General features: G+C 39.0%; 1 protein-coding gene across 5 annotated transcripts in view; it reads right to left on the reverse strand.

The window, feature by feature from the left end:
- CELF2 (CUGBP Elav-like family member 2) overlaps positions 1-25,580 on the reverse strand; it is a 373,808-nt gene that overhangs the window by 296,131 nt on the left and 52,097 nt on the right. For all 5 annotated transcript variants that reach the window (XM_056507927.1, XM_056507918.1, XM_056507892.1 and 2 more), the window contains exon 2: positions 9,230-9,265. In XM_056507927.1, coding sequence (XP_056363902.1) covers positions 9,230-9,265 — 36 coding nt within the window. The remainder of the gene's footprint in view (positions 1-9,229; positions 9,266-25,580) is intronic.

Genomic DNA, 25,580 nt, shown 5'->3' on the forward strand with positions numbered 1-25,580 from the left:
CTTTATAGTTGCAGGAACTTCTGCTTATTGCTCCATGCAATCCTGGAATGAAATCTGCCAGCAACTGCAACAAGCCACAGTTCCTTTGGCATCCATGAGCACATCAGTGCAGGTGCATCTGTATTCCTCAACAGAAAAGCTTAAAAAATAAACCAAATTTTAAACAGCTAGTTAAAAGATGGGCTCCTGGGTTCCAAGCACAGAAGGTTGCCTAAATGTCACAGACACCTTTTAAGATCTTGAATTAATAGCCTGGTTCAGAAAAGCACATTTATCCTTTGAACCAAAGTCAGTGGCACCTGCAGTTGTCCAGTACTTTCAATTAGCCAAAACCAAACCTCTAAATAGTATTGGGGCCATTTAGGGCCCTCTTTTAAGCTTCCAGTTTATGATTCTCAGTTCATGTTTCAAGAGGATGCTACCAAAACTGAGTTGCTATGTGTTTATTCTTCTTTCTTGATCAAGTAAAGCTGTCTACAGTCTTAGTGGCAGCGCTGGGATCAAATCAGAGGATATTCATCTCACAGCAATGAGTAAGCAGCAACACTCATGCTAAAATTGCACTGACTTGTGCAATCACTTTGATATCAGCAGGACTGTTCTCCAAAATTAAGCATGTGAGCCATTGTGGCATTTGTATCTAAAAGTTCAGAAGCAAAATATACAGAAAGGGCTGAAAGATCTCTGCTTTTAGGGTTGTTTTTCTGTGTCAGGTAAAGCCTAGTCTTGTTTTCCCTCTTTCTTTCTCCATAGGCATTCATTAAGGTTAGATTACAGCAAAAAGCCATGATTTGCCCCCACTTTACAACACAGCTTTGCAGAGCCTTAAATGTTCCCTGCACAAAATGGTGCAGGAGCTCTAAAAGTTCCGAAGGGTCTGGATGAAAAATATTTTCCATTACAGCCCGGCGATGAGGAGCACCACGCCGGCACTTTGCTGCTGTAGAAGTGCTGTGCAGGGCACAACTTGCAAAATGCTCTGGGAGAATGGACACAGGAAAGTGGGGTAGGTCCTCTGTGGCTCCAAACTGGCAAAAACTCCCCGCCAGTAAGAGAATTACCGCGATGAGACACTGCTCCCAACACGGGGCTCAGACTCTGCTGCTGACCACAGGAAAACCTCAGGGGCTGCCTGCTTCCAGTGGCAAGATAGAACCAGAAAAATGGGCATCACCTCACAGAAGCAATCTCAAGCCAGTACCCTCAAAAAATAAAAAAAAAAAAAAGCCAGGCAGCAATTACTGCTTGCAGGTCTCGTGTCTGGCTTTATGCAACATTTCTAGTCCCACTGTGCTCGTTGCCTTTTAAAAATGTGTAACATTTATGGACTCCAGTAAAAATGTTTTTAATATAATGTAGATGAAGTATAAAGTGTTAACCTTGAACACCAGGGAATGTGTTAGGGATTTTTTTTTAAAACCTCTTTCAATAATTTACTGAGAATTGTCTAAGATTTGCTTTTAGTTTATAGCAAATCTTTTGGAAACATTCAAATAGTCGCAATTTTTGTAAATGTTACAATAGCAGTGATTTCATAAATAAAAGCAATGCTCAGAAGGCAGAGAATGTTGAAGAGAGCATTAAACCAGAGTCTCTGCTGTCTTAGGGAGCACAGTGTGGGTTTACTGACATTGCTCCTTCCATGTTTCTTGCTTTTCTGGAACCAATGGCAAGGATGGTGCTACAAATTCTGTATGTGAGCAATTCACTCCTAACTATTTATAAAACATATGACATAATACTCTGTATTATGTAATATATGACACATGTCTTGTTCATGCTACAGCAAAGACAGAGCTTCTCTGCCATATTAACAAATCTCCACTTCAGTTGCTGTGTTGCTTCTCCAGAACCTGATGTGTGAATACTTTTCTTTCCCCCCAAAATGTACATTTACATCTGGAGTTATTCCCACAAGTTTCGTCCTTTGCACTGACTTTTTAAATAACATTTTTCTGATAGTTTTAAGGGTGAAAGCCACACTTAAGCAAAGGATATATACAAAGCACTAACTCGGAACACAAGTATTTTGACTGAGTTGGGAAATGAAGTGAGGAGGGGAGAAGAGGCTTAGTATTTTAAGTTGGTTTCATTAGCTGCTTCTTGCACTGGAATGGCATCTCAAATCCACCTGCAATGGTGCCTTTCTCTATCTTCATTCAAACTCCTTTTCAAAGCCTCATTTTTTGAGCAAACCCAAGAAATACCACTCTTGTGTCAGTCAAATGTTCTCCACAGGCCAATGTAAATTTAACTTAAACCACCAAGATATTGCAGTGCTATTAAGTGGGACAGATAATGAACCTAAATAACTGCTCAATCTTGTTAGTGTGGCCCTCATACACCTTCTGTGTTTCTTCAAGTCCCGCTGCTTAGCATTCATGCTGCCTGATTTGAGACTAAAATTAGATTATAGGAATGCGTGCTTTTTACAAGAGGTCTTCTATTTGTTCCATAAAGTATTTAGTACTCTTTAGGCACTGTATAAATAAAAATAATCGCGATCTTGGAATTCACCTTCAGGAATGGAAATTAAGAGATCTAAGTCCTTTCATTTCTACTGCACATTATCCTCATTGGGCACGTTTAGCAGTGCTTTGTAAAACAAGTTAAAAAGATGCTTGGAAGTCTGGTTAAGGTGAATAACAGGAAAAAAAAAAAAAGAGAGAGAAGGGAATATGTCTCTAGTTTTAGATCTTCACAATAGGGAATAAAAACAAAAGCTCAACTAGACTTTTAAGATAAAAATCTGCTGTCAAATTCATTAACGGTTGTGAGAGATGCCTACAGTTGCTGGGGAAAAATGGTTGTGGGTTCCAAAACCAGGACCCCGAGTAAAATTACTTATACTGAGTTTTAAGATTCAAAGACTATGTATAATTATGAACCATTTCAGGGCTGCTGTGATTTCTGAGGGCTCTGCACTGTGAGAAGAGTTCCTGCATTCTGGGTCAGAGCTGTATCAAGTCCAACAATGATTTCTGTCTGACTTTCCCCCCTCCTTCCCAGGATCTATATTTAGGGCTTGAGCACGAAATATTGAAAGTTTTTTTGAGGTTAAGCATGCCAATGTCCTCAAAACTCCAGCAGGCATCAGCTTACGTCACCTGGCACTTTAACACTTATGAAAGTCGGGCTGCTCACCTTAAATTAAAGCTATCATCAGGTGAAACATTTAGTCTGTGCTATTCCCTCAGGCTCCATTTTCAGGCAATGGAGAAAGAAAAACAATTCCCAAGGTTATTCACCTTGTCCTGAGATGAGGCCCCTATTTCTTTCCATTCCTCCCCTGGCTCTTTCGAAGAGGACTTTTGTGATAGCTAAATTTAGGCAGTATGAATCCTGCCATTGGTATCTCCGTAATTTTTGAATGCGAGTCATCAGTAAGCACATATGGATAATCACCTCTATGCTCCTTAGGCTCCTCTTAAGATTTTAAAAATATCTCTTTAGAAAGGGATCAGATTGCACATAAGTGTGTTTTAAGATTATCATTAGCTGTAAAAAACATATTTCAAAATGGCTGTAAAACAACAACAAAAAGAGACATGCTGACAGCTACTACAAGGAATAGCTCCATGTTGCATTTTTAAGGTTACTGAAGCTTTATTTAGGAAAAATAAAAATCAGAACAATGAAGAGACCTCGTGTATTATTTCCTCAAAACCTCCAGATTTGCTTACAATAACATCAAACTTGTTAGAATCCCAAATTTATATCCAAATTTAATTTATACTGTAATTTATATTCCAGTGCTTTATAGACCAAGCACCATCAGGGCATTCCCCTACAGCAGATACAATGGGGTATAGGCAGTCCTGCTTCCAGTACAGAAAAGCAGCTCAAAGGTTAGATGAAAGAAATAATGCTTCAAAATGAGCATCTGAGGCAAAGAGAAAGGTCAAACATCAGATTCTTTTACTTTGTTTTTTCTTTTTTTTCTTTTTCAAATTAGGGAGTGATTAGTTAAATTCAAGTCTCATTTCAAAATAACTACTTTCTTTAGAAAATAGCAGGCATCCAAATTATGGAAAATCTGCTCTTTAAGACAGTTGACTTGAGAACATTTAAATATTGAGGGCTGGAATCTTTTTCTTTTCTTTTTAATGATGAAGTTTCGGAAAAGATAGAAGATGATATCATTTCCAAAGACTAGCTCTGCATATAGTTTGACATTCAGGATATTTTAATATTATCAGCTAGCACTGCCTGCCATCCGGGATGAGCAATGTTTTCTTGACCAATTATTTATATGCCTCTAAAACAAGAGTGAGTTTTAAGAAAGGATTTATTTGAAGGTGGAAAGCTAAACTTCTCCACTAGAAGAGAGGATCACAAATGGAGTATGCCAAGTACCTGCAGTATTTAAGGGAGAATAAAGCTTCAGTAAATGTTGTGTGAGGGTATGGAAAATTCTGTCGTAGTTTGGCAGAGACATGCCTGGCGTAGGCGGGTGGGCGCTCAAGCCTGACATAACTGGCAAAGCAGCACTGGTGACATGAGAGGACATGAAAACATGAGGGGTGAAAGGTATGACCTGGTGTTCTCACAGGGAGAGAAGTTGCTTGCCAGAATATCTCAGCTGGGAGGGAACCAAAAGTGCAAACACAGAAGGCAATCCCAACTCCCACTGTGCAAACCCAGTGAAGACAGCAACTGAGATGTCAGGTTGGTCTTTGGACCATGCCCCTATTACTGTCAGGAAAAAATCCTTTTCATTTCACAGTAATTAAAATGCTCATAGATGTTTTATTAACTCACTCTACAGAGCCACATAGATTTTTATAATTCATCCAAGCACTTACAAGTAGTTACTTGTGTTAGGCTGTCAAGACAGAAATGATTCAAAACCTTGTGTACTGAGCTTCTTGGAAGACATATCATTCCCTAACACAATGGTATTAGAAAGACTGCTGACAGATAGTGATCAAGAGATTTCATTTTGCTTGTCATATGGTGGGTTGTCAATTCTTCTTTTTGCTTTAGATAAAAGCTTAGTCGCATTAGATTTCAATAATGGTGAAGTTGCAGGTTAACATTTTTCAAAAGCACCAAAGTGACTTCAGTACTTAAATTCTATTTTCAAAATGCTGTAGACACCCGAGAACAAAAGTCTCTACAGTAAATGGAACTGAGACATTATCAAAGAAATTTATGGAATGGTGGAGAATAAAATCCCAACTCAAGAGGGCCAAAGTTTGCACCATGCTCCAGACCACAGGTTTAAAATATATTAAGCTTGTAGATGACTAAAATTCCAGGACAAGCTAAAGATTTACATTTCCTTTTTGAATATGCTTGTTTTAACATTGATGTATGAACTGCAGATTTTCCCCCACAGTTCTAAAAAAAATTCTAAATTACAATTTTAAGATGCCCTTCACCTCAAAATACATGATTCCCTGAGTTTTGCTCAAGGTTTAAGCAGTGATTCAATGATATTTCTACAAAATTTTCCATTAAAAAATATATATATGTAAACTATTAGCTTGCTTCCCCCCCCCCACTTTTTTAACAGCTTAGAGGAGGAAGTGGTCATTTAAACTTTACTCCCCCCTTGAGTGAAATGAAAAATTGAGCCAGCACATAAAAGTGGAAAAGTAGCCCAGATTTTCCTTCTGTTAATACTAACCTAGTATTAAGCAAATAAATAATCCATGTGGTTAGTCTATATTTAAAATATTTGTTCTTCTTTAAATATAAAGAAACTTTCACAGAAACAAACAGAAGTGGCTAGAGACTGAAATCATTCCTTTGAAATTGAAGCTGAGTATTTTCTCCTTTAAGCTCCAAATATCATCTCCCTGATGCCCATAGGGCTTCACACTGTGCTCCAGGACTCCATTCATTCACTGCTCCCCTCGACTGCTGAGCTCAGAGCTGCTCCAGGAAAGGCTGGTTACAAGCTCAGCTTCCCCAAGATTTTAGAACTTTATCTCCATTCATTATTTGCCATTTTTTTAATGGTGAATTTGTCAAGTTAAACTGTATTTTTTCTAATACTTTTAGTTTTATCTATTATTGCAGGTACTCACTATGAAATGTTGAGAGCAAACACAGTTTGAAACACAACTGCCATAGCAGCTATAGAGCATCTAAAAGGAAAAAAAATAGGCCAGACCTTTATTAAATTTTAAAAGTATGCCTTCGCTACACTCTTGTAAAGATCCAAATAGGGTATTCAAATCTCTAGAGATCACCAGTATAATTTCTTTATCATGTTCCATTTAAAATTTAATTATGTAGTCTACAACAAGAAGTATCTGAGTACTCTAAATAGGTCATGCAATGAACAACTTAATATTATTGTAAAGTTTTCCTTGTGAAGATCTCTCCTTTGATGTGCTGTTGCTCACATAAAGCCTTTCTTCGAAAAAACAATATACATTCATAGCTGTAATAATGTCGTTTAATATAAAAATTGTAAAGCTTTTTTATCGCATTTAAAGTCTGAATTTTCAATTCATTCCCGAGCCTGAGCTTCCCGAAATCATCAGAAATAACTGGTAAATTGGAACTGACACAATATAATTGTACTGAATGTTTTTATATCTTTCTACAGGCAAAGTTAATCTATTATCTTTCCTACTAAATGATGTCCACCAACTCACATTTTTCTATTTTTGCCTATCAATGATACACATACTTCAGTGGCAAGAAAAAGGGTGATTTCTTCTTCCTCTTAAATATAATCATTAGAGAACCATCAGCAGTATTTAATGGAAAATGAATATATTAAAAAGCCACATTTACCAAGGCACTTTGGTATATTTCCTTTTTTTTTTTAAAAAAAAGTGCACATATGTAACCTCTCTTGGTTACTAATGAGATGAGAAAATATTCAAAATATATTTTGCTGTACTTCTGTACTTCTGTGCTTTATGGGAGTGAATCTCTAATTCCACCTCTTTAATTGAACTATGAAAAAATCAGAAGGGGTTTTGAGACTTTTTTTTTAAATGACAACAGCAACAGTAAATAATTAATGCCAGCTCTGCCTAAACTTTCTCGACAGCCAGACAAAATATTCCAAGTGCAGACACATCTGTTCACACTTACGACACTTGCAGTGAAAACCCTTTCACCAGGTTTGCAAGTGCATGAAAATGATTTGATCACTCCTGGCCACAAATATATCCAAGAGTCGTCACTGCTCTGGGAAAAGGCATTGTGTTTGCCTGGACAAAGGAGAGTTGGATTTCCAGTGAGACAGGGGACTTGCTCTGCCCCCCCTGGACATAACAGAGTGATGGGAATCCCAGCAGTGATGGGAGAGTGGTCATTAATTTGTCATTTCAAGGTGCAACACCTAAAACTTCATATGCTGTAAAGTGGTTTCAGGGTGAAGGTGGAAGAAGATGTGGGGAAATTAGACTATTTCACTGTTATGAATTAATAATAGCAAAACGAGTCACTTGACGTTTGAAAGAAGAACAGAAAATATTAGATTAATACATCACAACATAAGATTAAAAACCCCAAGGAGCTGTTTGCTTAAACAAATTCAGGAACAGGTGAATCCTGGAGAAGGCTGGAGGACAAGCCAACCTGCTCCTAGCTGGAAACATTTATTTTAAATCATGACAAGATCATTTGGTTTAATATTTATAACACAATTACAATGCCTTGTGCACATTGCTGGTATAATCTGATTTTATTTGTGACATCTTGCTGCAGTTGAAATTAAAGCCTTGTGGTAATAATTCAAAAAGCACATTTAGACAATCATCAATGGCAAGTACGGAACGGGGTGTTTATTCAAGCACTTACGTGTCTCATTTTAACTTTAATTTGAAGTGGAATTCATTTCTGCAGTGTAAGGACTCCATGTTTCCAGTATATTAGTCCTATAATACCTCACCAAATGCAGTGAAACTGGAAATATTTTAGCACTTAAACCAGTAAAAGATACAACTAAACATCAATATTGAGATTCCTGGCCAACGAGGTGGCTATTCTGTTCAATCGCAATTTTTTTTTTTTTTTTTTTTTGGTGGGGTGTGTGTGTGGTGGTGGGTGTGTGTGTGTATGAAGAAATGCAATTATTTTGCAAGGAAGGTGAACAAAATCTTGGTGTTAGGCAGGTCTGATCACTGGTCAGCTCTTCAAACACATGTCAAAATTTCACCAGCATATTTGCTTTCACAACCACGGAGACCAAGTGACAGTAAGCCATAAAAAGAAATGTATCTATTAAATGGCCAAGTCATATAAAACACATAAATTTGCACACACAGAACAAAGGGGTACACAGGGAGAAGTCATCATCTATAGTGAAAATACGTTTTTACAGCTTATCAGTATAAAAAAGTCAACTAATATTCCCAATATACCCTCTGAAGAACGGCGAACATTTTTTCTCTGCCTTAGTTTCGGAAGCAACTTGCATGTATTACCATGCCTAAAGAAAACTGTCCTTCCTGTTGAAATATTCTTTTTACATTATATATTGTTTGAATATGACACTGCTTTAATCAGAGGATACCCAAAACCATAACCCCTCTAAAACCCCCTGCACCTCAAAGAGCAAAATCAGTGGCAGAAGGTTCAAGAGGACTGAGAGCATCTTTTTTTAACTCACCAGACATTGCTGCTAAGTGACAGATTACCATACCAGATTTTTTCTGTTTCCCTTCTCTCCACCCTTTTCTCTGTCTGCATGATTACAGCGTTTTATTGCATCCTCTGACAATATGTAGACAGGTCTCTCTTCAAAAACCTCTATCGAAGCCTGGGAGTCTGGTCTAGTCCTATTATTTTACAAAAAGATTCCTCAGCTTAGAAGATTTTTGGTCTAAGCTGCTTTCCTGCTTTCCAAATGAAAATGCCTTAAGATCACAGCTTTTTTTTTCCCCCTCCTACCTCCAAGTTTCTCTCCTCTCATCCCTCAGGTGAAATGTAAAGCAAAAGCCAAACCACCTGCCATGGGTATAATTGCACAGCTGGAAGGAAGCCACAGCTGGGATTTTTCTCATCATGTGCACAACTGTGCTGAGCCTCAAAGCAACTTCAACCCGTGGCTTTAAGCTGTGTGGGCTTGGCTGTGCCAGCATTTCAGTGCCATTTGTCTGTCTGTGGCATGCAGGGAGCGTTCTCCTGGTCTCCCCAGTTCTCAGTATCCCAGCAGTTTTCCCTAGGACAAGGATCATGTTCTGGCTCCAAAGGTCGCGCTTCTTTCAGCACCTTCCAGACACTGACACACAGATGCAGTTTAGAGCAACTTGCTTACCTTGGTAATGTTCCAGATAACTCTGTGGCAGTCTCTCTGAAAGACAGAAAGGGAGGAAAACTTAGTTTGTGTTTTAAGCAGCTATAACATTTTTAAGATGCCTTTGTACTGCTTGTGTTTTATAGGAGTGCAGACACACATCCACAGCTCCGCATGCAAACGCGTCACTGGGGGATGCAAAGCCCCCCCATCATATACAAAACAATGAGAACAAGCAGAAGATGGAGTGTGAGGATCTATCCAAATCAAGTTCTCCGTGGTACAATTACTCATTTTTTTAAAGGCATAAAATTATCACCATTTCAAATGCCAGCACTGCATGATCTTACATAGACAAAACGTAGCACTGGGCCAATTTTCCAGTGGAAAATGTTCCCTTTTATTCCAGTGCTGCAGCAAAAGCAAGGCATTACACTGTTCTGCAATCAGGTTATGCACTGAGAAAATGCCATGTTAATGTTAAATCATCTTATGCTGGTCCTAAACAACAGTTATTTTCCAAATATGTGACTTTTTGTCCAATTTACTTGTTTGAAATCCTTTTGTGCGTGTGCAATTTGTTTGAGGGAAGCTGAGTGTGAGATAGTGAAAGTGGGCTAATGTAGTGGTATGCCACATTAAAGCACAATTAAATACATTACCATTACCTATGTACACAGTCCTTAAAATACATCCCAGATTTATCACCACTGTATGTCCTTGTTTTCCACCCTAGCAGATTTGCCTAGACCTTATCCAAGAATCAGGAAAACAGATGGATAGCTCCATTTTTCATTTCTCTCCCATACATAGGACCTTAAAAACCATCAAGAAGGCATAAGAGGCTTCAGTGTCTTAGACTTGACCAGATGCCCATCTCATTCCACAGTTTTCTTGTCCATTTATAAAATTTATACCCAATATCCAAATTTTCTGCATGAAAGGTAACTGGTTAGTACATACTCTGTTTGCTTCAGCTGAGATAGAAACTGCAAAGTTTCACATCTGTAGATGGAACTTAAGGTACGGAACAATTCTCAACGTATTTTCTTATTATTATTTACAGCAGAGAAAATCCTTCCATCCACTTTTACACTTGGAGGGGAATCTTTTTCGTAAGGAGAGGTGGTAGTAATTAAGATAGCTCCCAAAATCTTCCTTGCCTTAGCAATTTCCAAAACAATGGGTCTAGTGATCTCTTTGCAGTGAAACAACCCTACACATTTTTGTTGCAAGAGTATGAACCTTATTTATGCAGATTGAGCCCCAAAGCCTAATTTATTTATGAATCCAAAGGAAAAACAGTAAAGAAATATATTTTTAAGGCTCTTCTAGTGTTTTCCCATGTTCTGAAGTCACTTTTCTTCATGGGGCAACTACAGAGTTAATATGTTAAAATCACAATAATTTAGTGACCCTCTTCAGGAGATCTTTCTAGATCTTTCTAGTGTTTTTTTGGCACTATATGAACTATGGACAGCTATGAGGGTCTAGTTTTTTTAATTGCAATTTTTTAAATTTAATGGACATCCCACAGTGACACCAGGCTTTTTCCTTAATGGTTGCACTGACAATTGTAGTCTCCATTACAGTGTCAGAGGAAATGAAATGATCCCTCTAAACGTGCACAGCTTTGCATTTTCAGAGTCTCTGTCTCCAAGCTGTGCAGTTTGCTGGGCACAGAAGGTTGCCTTAAACCTCCCAGTGCTTTGCTTCAAAGGGCACAGATCAGAACTGTGTTCAGTGGCTGCAGAGAAGATTAGGCAAGAAATAAAAAAAAAAGGCTCATACCCTTTTCTTGCAACCATTCAGCAACAGTCCAGCAGATATTTAAACCCCTTCAGAAAAAACCAGTTCCCACCCCAGCTAAGGCAGACAGGTACATATTTAGCAGGTGTCTGTGATGAACAAAGCCCATGATATAAATTACATCAAAGGTGAGAGCCAGCAGCAAGAGCAAGTGAATGTAAAGAGATAAGAAAAGAAATTGGAGTAAAGCAATACACACTCAGTTTCTATGGGGTGCTTTGATACAGCTGTACATTTTAGATATTTTATTTTCATTAAACTCCTACACATTGGTATCATATTATTTTCCAAGCCCTATTTATGACTTATACAGTTAAAAGAATTAATATGATATTTTTTGTAACCTATCAAAGAACCAAATCACTAAATGGTTCAAACAGTCAGGACATTTTCCCCTACCACTGTTAATCCCAGACATCATCTCTTTTCATTGAAATGCTTTTCTTTGAAGGGAAAAACCTGGATCTGGGCATCTCTTTGTCTCTTCTTCTAAAGGGGCTCCGTAGCCTTTAGCTACCCATTACTGTTCCAATAACAGAATGGCACAAACCTTACTGCTTTAGGGTATGGCAGCACATTTTCTAAAATAGCAGTTGCTCATCCAGCTTAAAGAGACAACCAGGCAAATCATGGGTGGGTGCTGCAGGAAGCATCAAGAAGCAGAATCATGTAGGTTTAAAAGAGGATGTTAAACTGGAACCATGGAACCACACTCTCAGTTTCTGAGCAGAGCTGTAAGTGATTGATCTAAATTTCTAAAGATTTTCATTCTTGTTAAATAACCCTCCCTACAATGGATATTAGCATTGTGGATACAATTAATAAATAGTCGATGCAGTGCTAAAAAAATATCTGAATGTGATCAGAATGTTAAACAAAGACACTGCAGGTCTGTAACATACATTTTTAATATAATTAATTTTGTTGCCAATTTCACATTTGGTCAGATCAAATTCCATTTATTAGAAAAAATATGTAAGGTAATGGTTTTTGAAATACAGATCCAACTTAAATAAAATTCAAACTCACAAGTAAAAGTCTGATTAGTTCTCAACTATCCAAAGATTTCACTGCTTCTCATCAACTCAGTAAACACTTCTACCATAAAAACAAATTAACCCCACTTTAGGTTATGAAACTAAAAATATTATTTCCCAGAAAACAAACACTATTATCCCCACCATGCCATTGAAAATAAGTGGTACATGGACTGCTGCAGATGATTAATGTCCATGGTAAGTGTTCCTATAAATATCAGGAATTGAAACAGCACTCTATAAATATATTTCATGAGAGTTTAAAAAAGAAAATCTTTTGGAGCAAATTACTCATCAAGAAAACTCTTAAAGTTTGTTTAAAGATAATAGATACTCATTCTCTAGTCATTCAAGAAACTGAAACTAGACTTGCACAACCAATTTTCAGACCCCTAGTACTCCCCAATGACACACACAATAAATATAACTTACAATTTACTGTATCTCCAGGAAACAAAAAATTCTTGGATGAAAACAAGAAGATAATACTCAAAGGGAAAATGAATACATGATCATATATTTTCACATCCCGCCTGTGATATGAAAGGATGACCTTGAAAAAGAGTGAGAATGGAAACTTGAATGCTTTGTGAGAGCCTGCCCTGAATTCCACCGAAATCAATTCCAGTGCAATGGAACTGGGATGAGCTAAAGCTCAGCAGTGCTGAGGCAAGGAGAGGACCTGGCTGAAGAGCCTGGAAAAGCTGTGACAAGGAAGAGCAGGGCAGCATTTCCAGGAAGGTCATTTACGACTTCCAAGCATTTTGTGTTCAGCTGCAAAGGACAGATTTGGGACAACATGACCTGTACATATGGAAGATGTAGGTGCTGTTGGAGGAGCAGGAACCAGCTGAAACCAGGAAGGTGCTGGGGGGGAGGTCTGCACCCCAAAATATTGAACCCTCCCATGGGGTCTTCCAAAGAAGCAAAGTTACAAATTGCTTCTGAGACCTGTGAGGAGCTTTGACCCAGTGCAGAGCTCTGCACCCTCAAGAGGACCATGTAGCTCCTATCAAAGCCCAGAGAGCCAGTGTGGGTGAGCCAAGCACCACACATGCATTTTGTCATTTCTCTCTCCAGGCTGAGAAATCCTGCCCGTGGGACTGGAGTAGGATGTATACCAAAGCAGAAAAGTATAAATATTTTAGTCAAAACCTTACAGTGAAGTGGAAGTGGGAAGATCAGCATAAAGATCAGCAAACAGAGTTTACTGCCTAATAGTTCTGTGTAAAAAGAGTTGTTCAGGAAAACTCTTCATAATATCTGGAAAGTGTTGTGTTTATATTAAATGTTTTGTTCACTGAGAAATCATATGGTGCTCTGCTCTCTGAGGCTGACTGGCAGCTGCTGTTATCCACCTACATGCAGGATTTGGCACAACACAGCTCTGAAGTTTGACTCTGCAACATTTTGCAGTTTTCCCAGAGAAGCTGTGGCTGCCCCATCCCTGGAAGTGATGACAAGACCAGATTGGATGGGGCTTGGAGCAACCTGGTCTAATGAAAGGTGTCCCTGCCCATGGCAGGAAGCTTGGAATTAGATGATCTTTAAGGTCCCTTCCAACCCAAACCATTTGATGATTTTTGCTGTGTTTCTTCAGCAGTGTAAGCTGAGGCACAAGAGGTAGGGCAGGTTTTAAAGGGCAGCTGAGGTCATCTGGGCTAAATGCACACCAATAACCTGAGCAAGTACCAAGTTCAAACCACACAAGCCAAGGCTACACTTAGAAATCGTCTTTTAGTTCTCAGGATCATGACCTTTAAGGTATTTGGAATCTTTAGGCCTTTACCAAGAACGATTTTTGTTCTGCAAAGGAAAGCATATGGATTCTAGCTAAGCAATCTGTCAGGGTGCTGGGGAAGATGCAAAAAAAGGCAGCAACACATTCCTGCAATGGTGTTACCGTTCTTCCTTTTCCCATCTCACACTTTGGGGAGAGGATAAAGCCCGCCTACGGCACACAAGGCACATGAGGATAAGGGCGAGGCTGGAGAAGGGATCTGCATGGTGTGCTGAAAAGAATGCAGCTCCAATGCAAGCAGAAAAGGCCCAGGATGCAGAATGGGGGATTCTTCCAGTTTGGAAAGACAGGTGTCCTAACCCTGAGGTGTTGGTGTTAGGCATCAGAACCAGCAGTGAACATTTCAACAAGGAGGGTTAAAAGATTCCGTCCTCTCCACGACAGGTGAACCCTTTGATTCCCTGGATGTACAGAAGCAGTAACTTCCATTGCTTGTGCTCAGTTTCCTCAAAGCACAAAAAACCCCAATAGGTTAAGCTGATATTTTTGATTTGGGTGAAACATTCAACCTTTCACTAAACAGAGTCCTACCACTGACACAAACATTGATCTCACTGGAAGTACACATTGAAGAAAAAGGATGTATTTTGGATGATCACTTGAAAATTTACAGTTTGTTTTTTTTTCCAGGAATATCCACTGGGCATAACTGGATAATGCCAAGGGTGTTGATGTATATAATAAGTTGCAATCATGTTGATAACTAGGAAGTTCTACCTTGAAATATTTCTAAATATTTCATAACCATAAGTTGTTCTTTGCTTTGCCCCACGGGAAAATCTGACTTGCCAGAACAAACAACTCACTTGATGCTTTTGACCACTCTTTCCTGGCTCTGCCTACACACAGACACTGCACCTCTGATTGAGCAGTACAAGAAAATCAAGGCTCTAAAATTTGTTGGTGAACAACACCCCTCAACCAGACCACCAATAAAGATTTTTTAAATTGTAGGGTCTACAATTGCAGGTACTTTCTCTGCTCCTAGACATGCATCAGCAATGTAGCAAAAGACAGCCAGTATAAAGCAGAACTAAAGAAAAGTTTACAAAAGGATAAGAAGGATTTTCCACTCAAAACAGGGGAGAACAACTGAAGAGGAACTTTAAATTAGCTTTAAAAGGAAGGTTGTATCAGGAGGAATATAATTACTTTGTTGGAGATTCCCCAAGACTTGGGAGTCAATGCCTCTACCCTTGCAGAATGGTGCAGTGGGATTTTTAATGACCACAAATGGTCAGGACATTGATTTCACATTCCAGGTGAAAAATGGCACCTCCAAAGACACATTGTTGTCTCTGCTCTTCCTAAAATCACATTGGGGACTGCATCTGCCTTGACTTGGAAGAATTAATAGCATGTATTGAAATACCATTGTGAGACACAAGATATTTCAGTGGTCTTAAATTGGATAGTTTCTCAGATTTGTTAGCGTGCAGCAACATAAACTGGCTACATTTGGATAAAATATAGGGTTTAAATTCTGGATTCAGTTTTGCTGTGATTAATTTGATGGATTTCAGATAAGACTTTGTTTTATCCATATCACATGCTCTTTACATATCGTTTTGGTAGAATTGTTCCCTATGCAAACTAGAGATCAAATTGGTCAAAACCAATTTCATCTTTTAAACTATTAAAAACTATCAAGATTTAAAATGGATAGTTCTGTAAGTATTTTATCTTTCACACAGTAAGCAGCAAATAAATGCAATGCCATGTTATATCTTCACACCAAGCTTAGCTATCTAACAAGGATCACACATTTGCAGCAAAAATTCTGCATAAACAATCTCTGAATGTGCTATTTAAGTACATGCTAAATACTCTTTTTTTAGGAAGTGATGTAACAAGTTCATATGTAAAAATCTATTTCTATGCATTGTGCCATTCTGCAAGATTAGCTGAGTGAGATGAAGGACATGAGCAAACATGTTTGTTGTTTTCTCCCAAGATTATTTTTAAAAGCTGCATTTTTCAGTATTCTAAATTTGCTACTTCTGAATTTTTTATTCCTCCTTAGGTATGCAGAAAGAAATCTCTCTACAGTCAGTGATAACCACCTGCCACAAAAAATGTTCAAGTCCACTGTACATCCTGTGTACCCCAAATAAAACCTGCCATCATCATTGTGACTGCTTTATATATCTTATAAAAATTTAGGTTTTGATTTACCCTTCACCCCAACATCTTTGAAGACAGCAATACTATAACTTACAAGTCAAAGCATAATTCAGGCCAAATTCTCACTCCTTGCAATTTAATTACCACTCCCAGCTAAGATTTTGGCCCCTTGTCTAACTACCCACCAAGGACATCAAATGAAACTTCTCTCTCATACATCTTCTGCTATTAAAGAGCAAGACAGAAATTAACAGGTGGGAGAAACACATCAGTGTCCATTTGAGAGACTTGTAATGGGGGCATGGATGGGATGCAATTCAACCAGGGTCATTTGGGAGAAATGTCAGGGCACAGAGAGGAAATGAAGATCCCACCCTGGTGCTTTGCTCCAAGGTCAGACCCTGCCTTTGTGGTTGTGGCTGTTGCCATGTCTTTTCTCAGGCAAGTGCTGTGTTTTGAAAGTTAATGGCTTGGAAATGAAGAGAGAAAGCACTGTGGGTGCAGGATTTGTCTCTCTAGGACACAGCAAGCAGCAGGAAGAACATGGGGGAGAATCCACCATGGTACTGACTCCAACAACCTCACCCTGTTTGCACAGGAAGAGAAAGAAGTGATGCACAGGCAATGCCTCAGGGGGCTCAGTAGGAGGAAAATACCCTCTGTCTCTCTCCAAAATGAGAAGAAAGATCATCCAAAACAGAGCAGATGTTCCTCCCCATATGCTCATTGAGCTTTCTGAACCTGTAATCTCCCAGGGTAGAAAATCTTACACATTTGGTATTTGACTGACCTGTAGCTCATGCTGCACTGCCACTGGTACAGTTTTACTTTACCACCATCTCTTCTCACTGTGCCAAGGGAAGAAAGGGAATCACACCCAAAATCTCAGCAGCAGCTTTGGGTCAAACTTAGTTGTACTAATATAGAACTACAGGAGAATTCTGGTCCATGGGCTAATTCTAGATCAGAATTGTGGAGTCATAAATTGGATTGGAAGATCATCCCATGGACAGGGAAACTTCTATTAGACCAGGTTGTTCAAAGCCCCATTGAACCTGGACTTGGACACTTCCAGGGATGGAGCAGCCACAGCTTCTCTGGGCAGCCTGTGCCAGGGCCTCACCAGCCTCATAGGGAAGAATTTCTTCCTAGTATCTGATATAAATCTACCGTCTTCAATGTAAATCTGCTACACCTTCTGTCACAATGCTCCCCAATGAAGAGTGCCTCCTTCTCTTTCTTGTAGATCCTTTCTGGTACTGGAAGGTTCTATAAGGCTGCATGGAACCTTCTCTTCTCCAGGCTGAACAACTCCAAGAATTTATACATTCTCAAATGTTGCATGAGATTTATGCAAAAAGACATAGAAATTATTCAAGTTCTATAGATGGTGATAGGCTAGATTATTTCCTTAGTTTCTGACATGGTCTACAGGGCTTCAGTAAGTGTCTTCAGATATTTAAGATTTTGTCATACTCCTGTAGGGTGGGAGGCCCAGTTATGTGTACAGTTTACAAGTGTCTTTATGATGAGCCATTGCTTGGGTCAAATGCTGATGTCTTCAGTGATGAATGCCACAAAGAAAAAGCCACCCTAACAACTGTGTTCTGTTGAATGCTCACACCTCACTCTCCCCTCCTGTATTTCCCTCACAAATCTCACAATGTCAACAGTTCAAAATTCTGGTGTTCCCCTGATGTCAGATGTTTTCATTAATATACACAAACTTCAAGCCACTCAAAAAGTTTGAAGGCTTATTTAAACTTATTTTAGAGAAGTGACTTGATTCTCTGCCAAGAAATGCCATGCCTGGAAATGGCATCTAATCCTGGTCTCAAAACACTTTACTGAAGCTAAACAACTTGGATACTTCAGCTATTATGTATTCAAATAGTTACTCATTTTCTTAGCCAATGCAGCCTGGGCTGGACGGGTATTTGGGGATCTCTGAAGTTTTGTGAAGGAAGGACTTCTAGAACAAAGTGAGATGCTGAGTATAGGTACCTTGGGAGAACCAGCATAAGTGAGGAAGGGGATGGTCTTTTTTGCCCAGCTCAGTATGCAAAAATAGAGGAATGGCATTAGCAGCTACCAGGGGAAAAAACACAAACAAAACCAAACAAATTACCAGGGGAAAAAACACAAACAAAACCAAACAAATTAAAAAACCCCAAAACATGACCAATAAAAACAACCCAAAAAAAACAACAACCCAGCTGAAAATCCCACAAATGTCCAGGCTTTGGGTGAGTGCAGGCTCTTCCCACTTTCAGTTTTGAGACTGGTGCACTCTCTCTGTATTTTTCTAATCAGAAGGAGCAAATTCCAGAAATCCTTCAAGATCAACTCCTGTGTAAGTTCCACACTGTAGGAGGGGTGCTGAGCATGGCCACACACTGTAGCATGGGTATTTGCAAACTCCCCTGCCCACCCTGGAAACAGAAACCAGTTCTGATAAATGCTGCCACCACCTTAACCCTGCCCCTGGAGAAGCATTCAGTGGCTTTGGAAAAGCCTGCTCTCCTTCAGCACTGTTTCCATCAGATGGATACAGGAAAACACCTAGTCTACCTGCAACATGAATGTTGCCAACATTTCCTTCAGACATTTGTTCTTATTGTCTTTTCATCCACCTGCTGAAATGGTTATTACTTCTTGTAGTTGTTAATCAAGGGTAAATTTAGCTCTTAACCTTTCTGTCCTGACATCTCCTCCTTGTAATCTAAAATATGATGCCAGGTTGGAACATGGGATGGAATAGGAAAAATGTAGAAAGGACTCTGGACAAGCCTGCTAGCCAGGAGTCTGTGTCCCATTAGCTGCAGCTCAAAACAGTCCTCATACTATTTCCATAAATACTGTGATATCTTCTGGAGTATCTCAGCACAAACTGCAACAGATGTTGGATGCTATTATTTCTTCATGCTTGCTCATTTGTTGTTCATCTGTTATTTTTTGCCTCTTTTTTTTTTTTTTTTTTTTTTTTTTTCCCTCTTGCCACCTGTCCTCCCACAAATCAGAAATTTTAAAAACAACAGTCAAATTTTGTTCTTATTGGTCCTTCTACCACTGCCCAAAATTAATGGGACAGGGGAAAAAAAAAAGAGATTAAGATCTAACTCCCTGTCTTATTTCTGACCTTAAAAGGATGGGTTGAGTTTATTTTTGACAAGCCTAACCAGAGAGAATAAATCTGCTGAGCTGTCCACCTCAGGAAATGGAAGTACATAAGTACCACTGTTTTCTAACAAGTTCATAAATGTTACTGAACAATATAGTGATGGTGTTGTGAAATTATGGTATAAAGTGCTTTAAAGTGTAAGTTACCAATGATATAAATCTACAAACAAGCCCTTTTCTCCCCAGCCACATCCAAGCCCAAAGATGTTAAGATAGTTCTTTAATGGCAAAAACTATTAGACTGCAATATGTAGCAGGTTCATCTATTAATCATCAGACCATTTATGTTCTGTAATTCTACCACAGTTAAATAACATGGACTACTAAGTACCTGAATCGGCTATTAGCAACCATTCCTGCTCATTAAAACTCACTTATTTAGACTTTAGCAATGGTAAATGTAACCAGCCCTGGAGGAGTGTCACAGTGCTTGGAAATGGCACATTAAGCTTCATTTACCCAGCTACACTCGAAGGCAGAGGGGGAAGGGAAAAATACAGTGACGGGCCATAACAGAGCTCAGAAGCTTTTTGAAGCTGCATTAAGAAAATGACAAATCTTACAAAGAGAGCCATAAAGATTCCTCAAGTACAACAGTTGGGCAAGGAGCTATTTATCATAGTTTGTTGAAAAGACTCCTACGTTTGATACTATTGGACTGTGAGAGATGATTATTAAATGTAATTACAGAAATAGCACAGAAATAATAGTTTATTGCAGAGCATAAGCAACACTGTATTAACAAAGAGGAGTGGGGAACATGTTCAGCATTTGCAATGGTATCATTAGGTTTTCTGGGAGCGCACACACAAATGCATACACATTTGATTCCATGTTGGCTTCTACTAACCAGAATTATCCTTCAGGAATTTCTGATCTGGGTCAATGCATCCATCTATACTTGGAGTGAGAAAACAGGAGCCAAAGTGGATTTCTATTTGGGTGTCAGCTTTTATTCCTTTCCTACTTAAAACAGATTTATTAAAAAACAATCACAGCCTGCTGTCAAGAAATACTGCTCACATTTGCTTATTAGCAGCCCCATAATAGATACATTTTTGCTACAGTGCTGCCATTTGAAGTGAATGATTTATCTAGAACATACCAGTAATCACAAGATTCTCCATGCAGTAAAACAACAAGTTTTGATTTCTTATTGCTACCTGCAGGAATGAGTTAAATTTCTATTATACCTATACCTCAGCATGTTTGCTTCTGTACCCAGCCATCAATTTACCTTTTCTTTTTGCTGTGAGTGATTCCACCCAATTTCTTTTCACTCTTGAATATGTCTGCCACTCACTTATTGTGCCTCATTGTCCATCTTGGTGAAACCCCTTTTTAAAACCGTACTGTTCTTTCAGAGAGCCTTCTCTGCTGGTTTGAGATAGGCATTCACACTTTCCCCAAACTACAAAGACAAATAAACTTAGAAGCACAGCTTCTTACAACTGGAGCTATGGCTTGTGCCAGCAAGCAGGGCAAAAAACACCAACCCTATCTTAGCAGTACAAAGGTCCCTTCTGGTCCACCAAGTTTTAGGCTAAATCAACTCTGCTGCTGGCCCAAGACTGAAACATTTTGAAAAACTCTGTTTTGGAAAAGAAGGCATTCAGTAGCAGATGGGCTTTGTTTATTTTTGGGTAAAAGGAACAGCTTAAAACAGGTTGGGAACATGGGAGAGGATCCTGGCACATCAAGACAAAGGCTGAAAGCATCTGATGCTCTGAAGAGATGCAGAAATTGCCATCACAAGACCATGCACACCTTTACCAATAACGTGGTGCACACTGACCCTGCTCTTTCAGCAGTGATCTGTTTTGGAGCACAAGTGCAGCCAGCAGTTTTGAAGCTCAGCAGCTTCCTTTAAGCATCTGTACTCCCTCTTTAGTTCACTGTGTAGCGACAGCTCGATGTTTTACAGGCAACTCAAAAACAGGAGCTGCGTGCACTCAGCTGCAAGAAACAAGTGAGCCTGTAAATCAGGTGCAAGAGAAGAAGTCTGAGTCTACCTTTAGGCATTTATATTTCTGGATTTTGTTCAAAGCAACATTTTCACATTGTCTCATTGGGTTACATTTTTGAGGGGTTTGAATCTAAAAGAACTTGTGGATAGATTGCTAACAAAGATTTCCAACCATGCTGCAGATTCCTCGGGAGCTCAGTACTGCTTATATTGAGATGGTTAAAAAAAAAAAAATCCCTCTAACCATCTATCTGCATCAGGAGATACACAAGGGCATTTGGGAAAATCTCCCCTGGTCCCACCACATCACTGGTGTAAAAGAAAACAAGTTTTCCTTTTGAAGGTTTTTGACTCCTTTGTAACAGACAAATCATTGCTGCAGCATTTCCAGCTGACAATTATCTTGCCATAATAGCTGTAAAAATAAAATAAAATCAACATGGATGGAATTTGAAGTAGGAGATTTAAATTATACTAAACTATATTCATAAAACTGCACCTCTGCTCAAAGTTGCTCTGCACACTACACATATGCCAGGATCTCTTAATCTGCTGCTGATGTGCTGCATATTGCAGTTGTGTGCAATTACAGTTAGCTATAATTAAGAACAATTACTACTTTTATTTCTCCACTTGTTCTTTAAAAAGCACAGTTGTAATAAAACTCCCCCCCTTTTTTTTTTTTTTTTTTTTTTTTTTAAGGTGAATATAATTATACATCCCTATAACATCTCAAATAATTAGTTTCTTCTGGAACAATTTTCATTTCAACTGTCAGATCTGCCATCTATAGTCAATAGAACACATTGTAAAAAAATTCTATTATTAACCTTTTTCCACCCCATAAATCTGCAAAAGAACTTGAAGAAATTGAGGAATTCATTGCTTAAACATTTGAAAGACCAAATGCAACTAATACCCCTTCCCCAGCAATACCTTCTTAATCATGCTGAAGCATTATTATTATTATTATTGTACTAGCTAACTATAACTTTAATAAATTAAAGCTGGATATAAAAGGTATTTGGCATCCCTCTATATTTTATAGGCTACTTTCCAGCCCTATTCTCATAAAAGAATCTCTCTACTGTATCTTTGTTTAGAATCTTCCCGTGATTACTAAGCATGCAGACTGCAGGGAAAAGTAATTAAGTTTAATAGAAGCCACCCTCATTTTTGAAGCTGCCCTCAATTTAAGCCATAGAAGGAGAGTAATTAAATTTAATGCGTGCCACAGCTTTTAAATGAAGATATGGCATGTAAAATTCTCTCACTCTGCAACACGTTTTTTTCTGAACACTGCAAAATAAGTGTTGTGATGCAAAAAGATAGCAAACTACAACCACCAAGTGATGTTAAGCTTTCTTTTTCTACTGGCCATCCCTTCCAAAGGGGGAGGCCTTTGTGCAGATTAAGAGCAATGTAATCTAAATCACTGGAACTAGGAAGCCTGCAGTGGTTTATCCATGCTTTGCCCACGTTATCTGATTTGATTAACTTGAGATGAAACTTGCAGCAGGGCCCACCTCTTACATGTTTTTAACAGATGTAACAGGTTTCCAGCTACAGCACAGACATTGTTTACCAAGAAGATCCTCCCCCAAAGTAGCTGCAGCAGAAGCAGGGACTAATGACAATAATTTTCAGACACAGCCACAGATCTCCCATGTATGACTTCAGTCTTAAGTCACCACAAGAAAAAAACAGTGAAATTAGATAAGGCTCAGCTATTTTCCCAAACAATAGCCATACTAATTTTACATAAAAATTCAAATTAAAAACCAGAACTAATGAAAATATTTCACCCTTGCAAAGAGGAGCTCACTGAATGAGGAGCTCTGAGAATGACTGAGAGTCATTTCCCTGCCCCAGCACTGCAGGCTTTCCCTATATGCATAAACAAATGTTTCCTTGCAGAGAATCACAGAAGTTTCATCAACTGATTTAATATAAACAGAGAATTTAAAGGCTTGAATTATTGTGCAAAAGGGAATATAAATGCTTGACAGACTTTGTTCAGAATGTAAGACCAAGATATTAAACTTATAATTAGTTCACAAAGGAGCTCCCAAACTTCTTCCATGCAGCCTCCTCTTCTGAACTCATGTTAGTGCCTACTACTAGCCTTGAACAAAACTTCTGTGCTGAAAATGAGACCAGACTTGAAAAGCCAAAACCTGAGACAGATTTTCAAAGGTCTTGGGTCCAAAGGCTCCCCCAAAAAACAATGGAGTGAAAAGAAATGAGAAAGAAAGAAAAAGCAGGGGAAGCAGAAGAAGAGAGAATAAATAGCTCCCCTGATTCAATTTTAAATCCCACCACAAATCTGCCATGTACTTGCTGCAGAGAGGGGTTGAATACTGTGTTTTAGCAGTGTGGAGAACTGCCACCTCTATCCCTGGTGCACACCCAGCATTGCAGGAACTCTGTACACAAACTCACACACATTTCATCTGGCATTTGCTTCTTTACCAGATTAGCAAAAGTGAGCTCCCATCATAGCAAACAAGAGGCAACCAGGGTTTCATGTCTGTCTCCCTGACAAAGACCATGATCCTCTATCCATTAATCCACAGACTGTTCAATAGGCAGATCCACACTTCAAATCTTGAAGCCACTGCTAGTATAAATTGCAAGCAATTTGAGAAAAAGAGAATGAATTTGTAGCTATTTTTAATTTGAAAGAAAGAAGACACTTGTTTATCCATATCATGACTAAAAAAAAGCTGGATTTTTTTTGGTATTAAAGTAACAAAATTGCTGTTTAAATTCTAATTTTTACCCAATTATATATTAAAGTGATCCTACCAGATGCTGGAACTAAAATGATATGATTTTGCTATATTTATATCTAAGCTGCAAAACATTTCAACATTTACAAAGAGAAGAAAGTTCTCTGCTAATGCCAGGAGAAGAATAAGCTCAAATGCCATTGCACATGATGGCTCTTAATGGCTGGCACAGGGAAAGGAGAAATGTCTCTGTAACAACAGTATCAAGGAAATGTGTGTGGCAAATATCACATCACAACTAGAAAATTTTTAAAAAGGGTTTGTGGAGACTGTTAACATGAGGACAGAACATCCACATGCTCTCAATGCTCAGGATGGATGCAAACCAAGGCAAGCAAGGTCTATTTCCTCCTCTCCCCTAATCTGAAATGCCTCTTCCCATCCAAACCACCTGCTGTTCATGCCTTCTGCTTTTCTCACACATTTCCCAATCAATACTTAGGCCCTTCTGCTGCTGGCTACCAAAAAGACAACTCCCACTCTCCTCTAATATGCCCTCAGGAGCTTCAGCAGAAATGTGGGTTGTGGACTGGCTGGCCAGAGGATTAGGGAGAGAAAATTAAACCAAACACAAAATCAAATCTTCAGGAGCCTCTCTTGTCAATTCCCACCCACAGTGATTGCTAAGCTTAAAATACAACCCCCATCCCTCATCTCATCCTCTCTTTGAAGGCTCTGGGTCTCGTGGGGTCCTGCTGCAATTGGCAAGTGCTCCAAATGCTGGTGGGATGCAGCTCAGCCTGTGATGCCAGAGCAGCAAGGCTACCCCAGGGCACAGGCATGCACCACTCAAGTGGTTAAAAATTGAAACAGAGCAAACGGGGAATTTTCTAACAAATGCTTCGAGATTGTGGAGCACACGTTACAGCTGTAACCACCCACAGCTCCCTCCTACAGAACAGAAATACTGACAGCAAAAGCCATTCACTGCAGAAGCTGAAAAATAAAAAATGCAGCAGTAAGGATGAAATTGAAGGCTGTAGGTATTTTCTGCAAGAACTTCTGCAAAGAGGGGAAGTTTGCAAGACACAACAGAAGAGAAAGCACAGTCTTGGTTTGCAAGTTCATGAGATGTGCCAGGACTGGTGTGCAGACCTGCACTGGTGTTGATCACCCACTTCTTTCTCAAAGAGGAAATTATATTTTACTGTAAAACGGTGCAATAGTGGGCGGGAAGGGAAGGACAGCCTCTTCTTTTGTTATTAAATAGCTAAACTAGACAAAACCTCACATAACCTTAGTTAAAAATTTTTCCAGTTCTCTGAGGACAATGGAGCAGGGATTAAATGTGGCATTCTGCAGGGAGAAGGGCTAAGCCTTCTGAAATACCCTTGAAAATGAAAAAATAAAAGCTAAAATAAAAGCAAAAGTATATGCTTTCCACTATGGAACTAATTTTTTGTGTTCACTACTTGCAGCGATCATTCAGCTCTGTGGATCAAAAAAATCCTACTGCTACCAGTGTGCGTGGTCAATCAGCAGGATATTCTGTTTCAAATTCGAGATCTGAAGTTGTTTCTTTGATTCCTTTTCAAAAGTGAGACATAATTTTCCCCTTCTCCCAGTGCCAATCATGTTCAGGTAAATGTTACAGCTTCTGCAAGTGCAAATTAAAGACAATTATAACCTGGCTAACCTACTCCATCATTAAAATGCCTGGCAC

The sequence above is a fragment of the Oenanthe melanoleuca genome, chromosome 1A, assembly GCF_029582105.1.
Source record: "Oenanthe melanoleuca isolate GR-GAL-2019-014 chromosome 1A, OMel1.0, whole genome shotgun sequence".
NCBI classification, from domain to species: Eukaryota; Metazoa; Chordata; class Aves; order Passeriformes; family Muscicapidae; genus Oenanthe; species Oenanthe melanoleuca.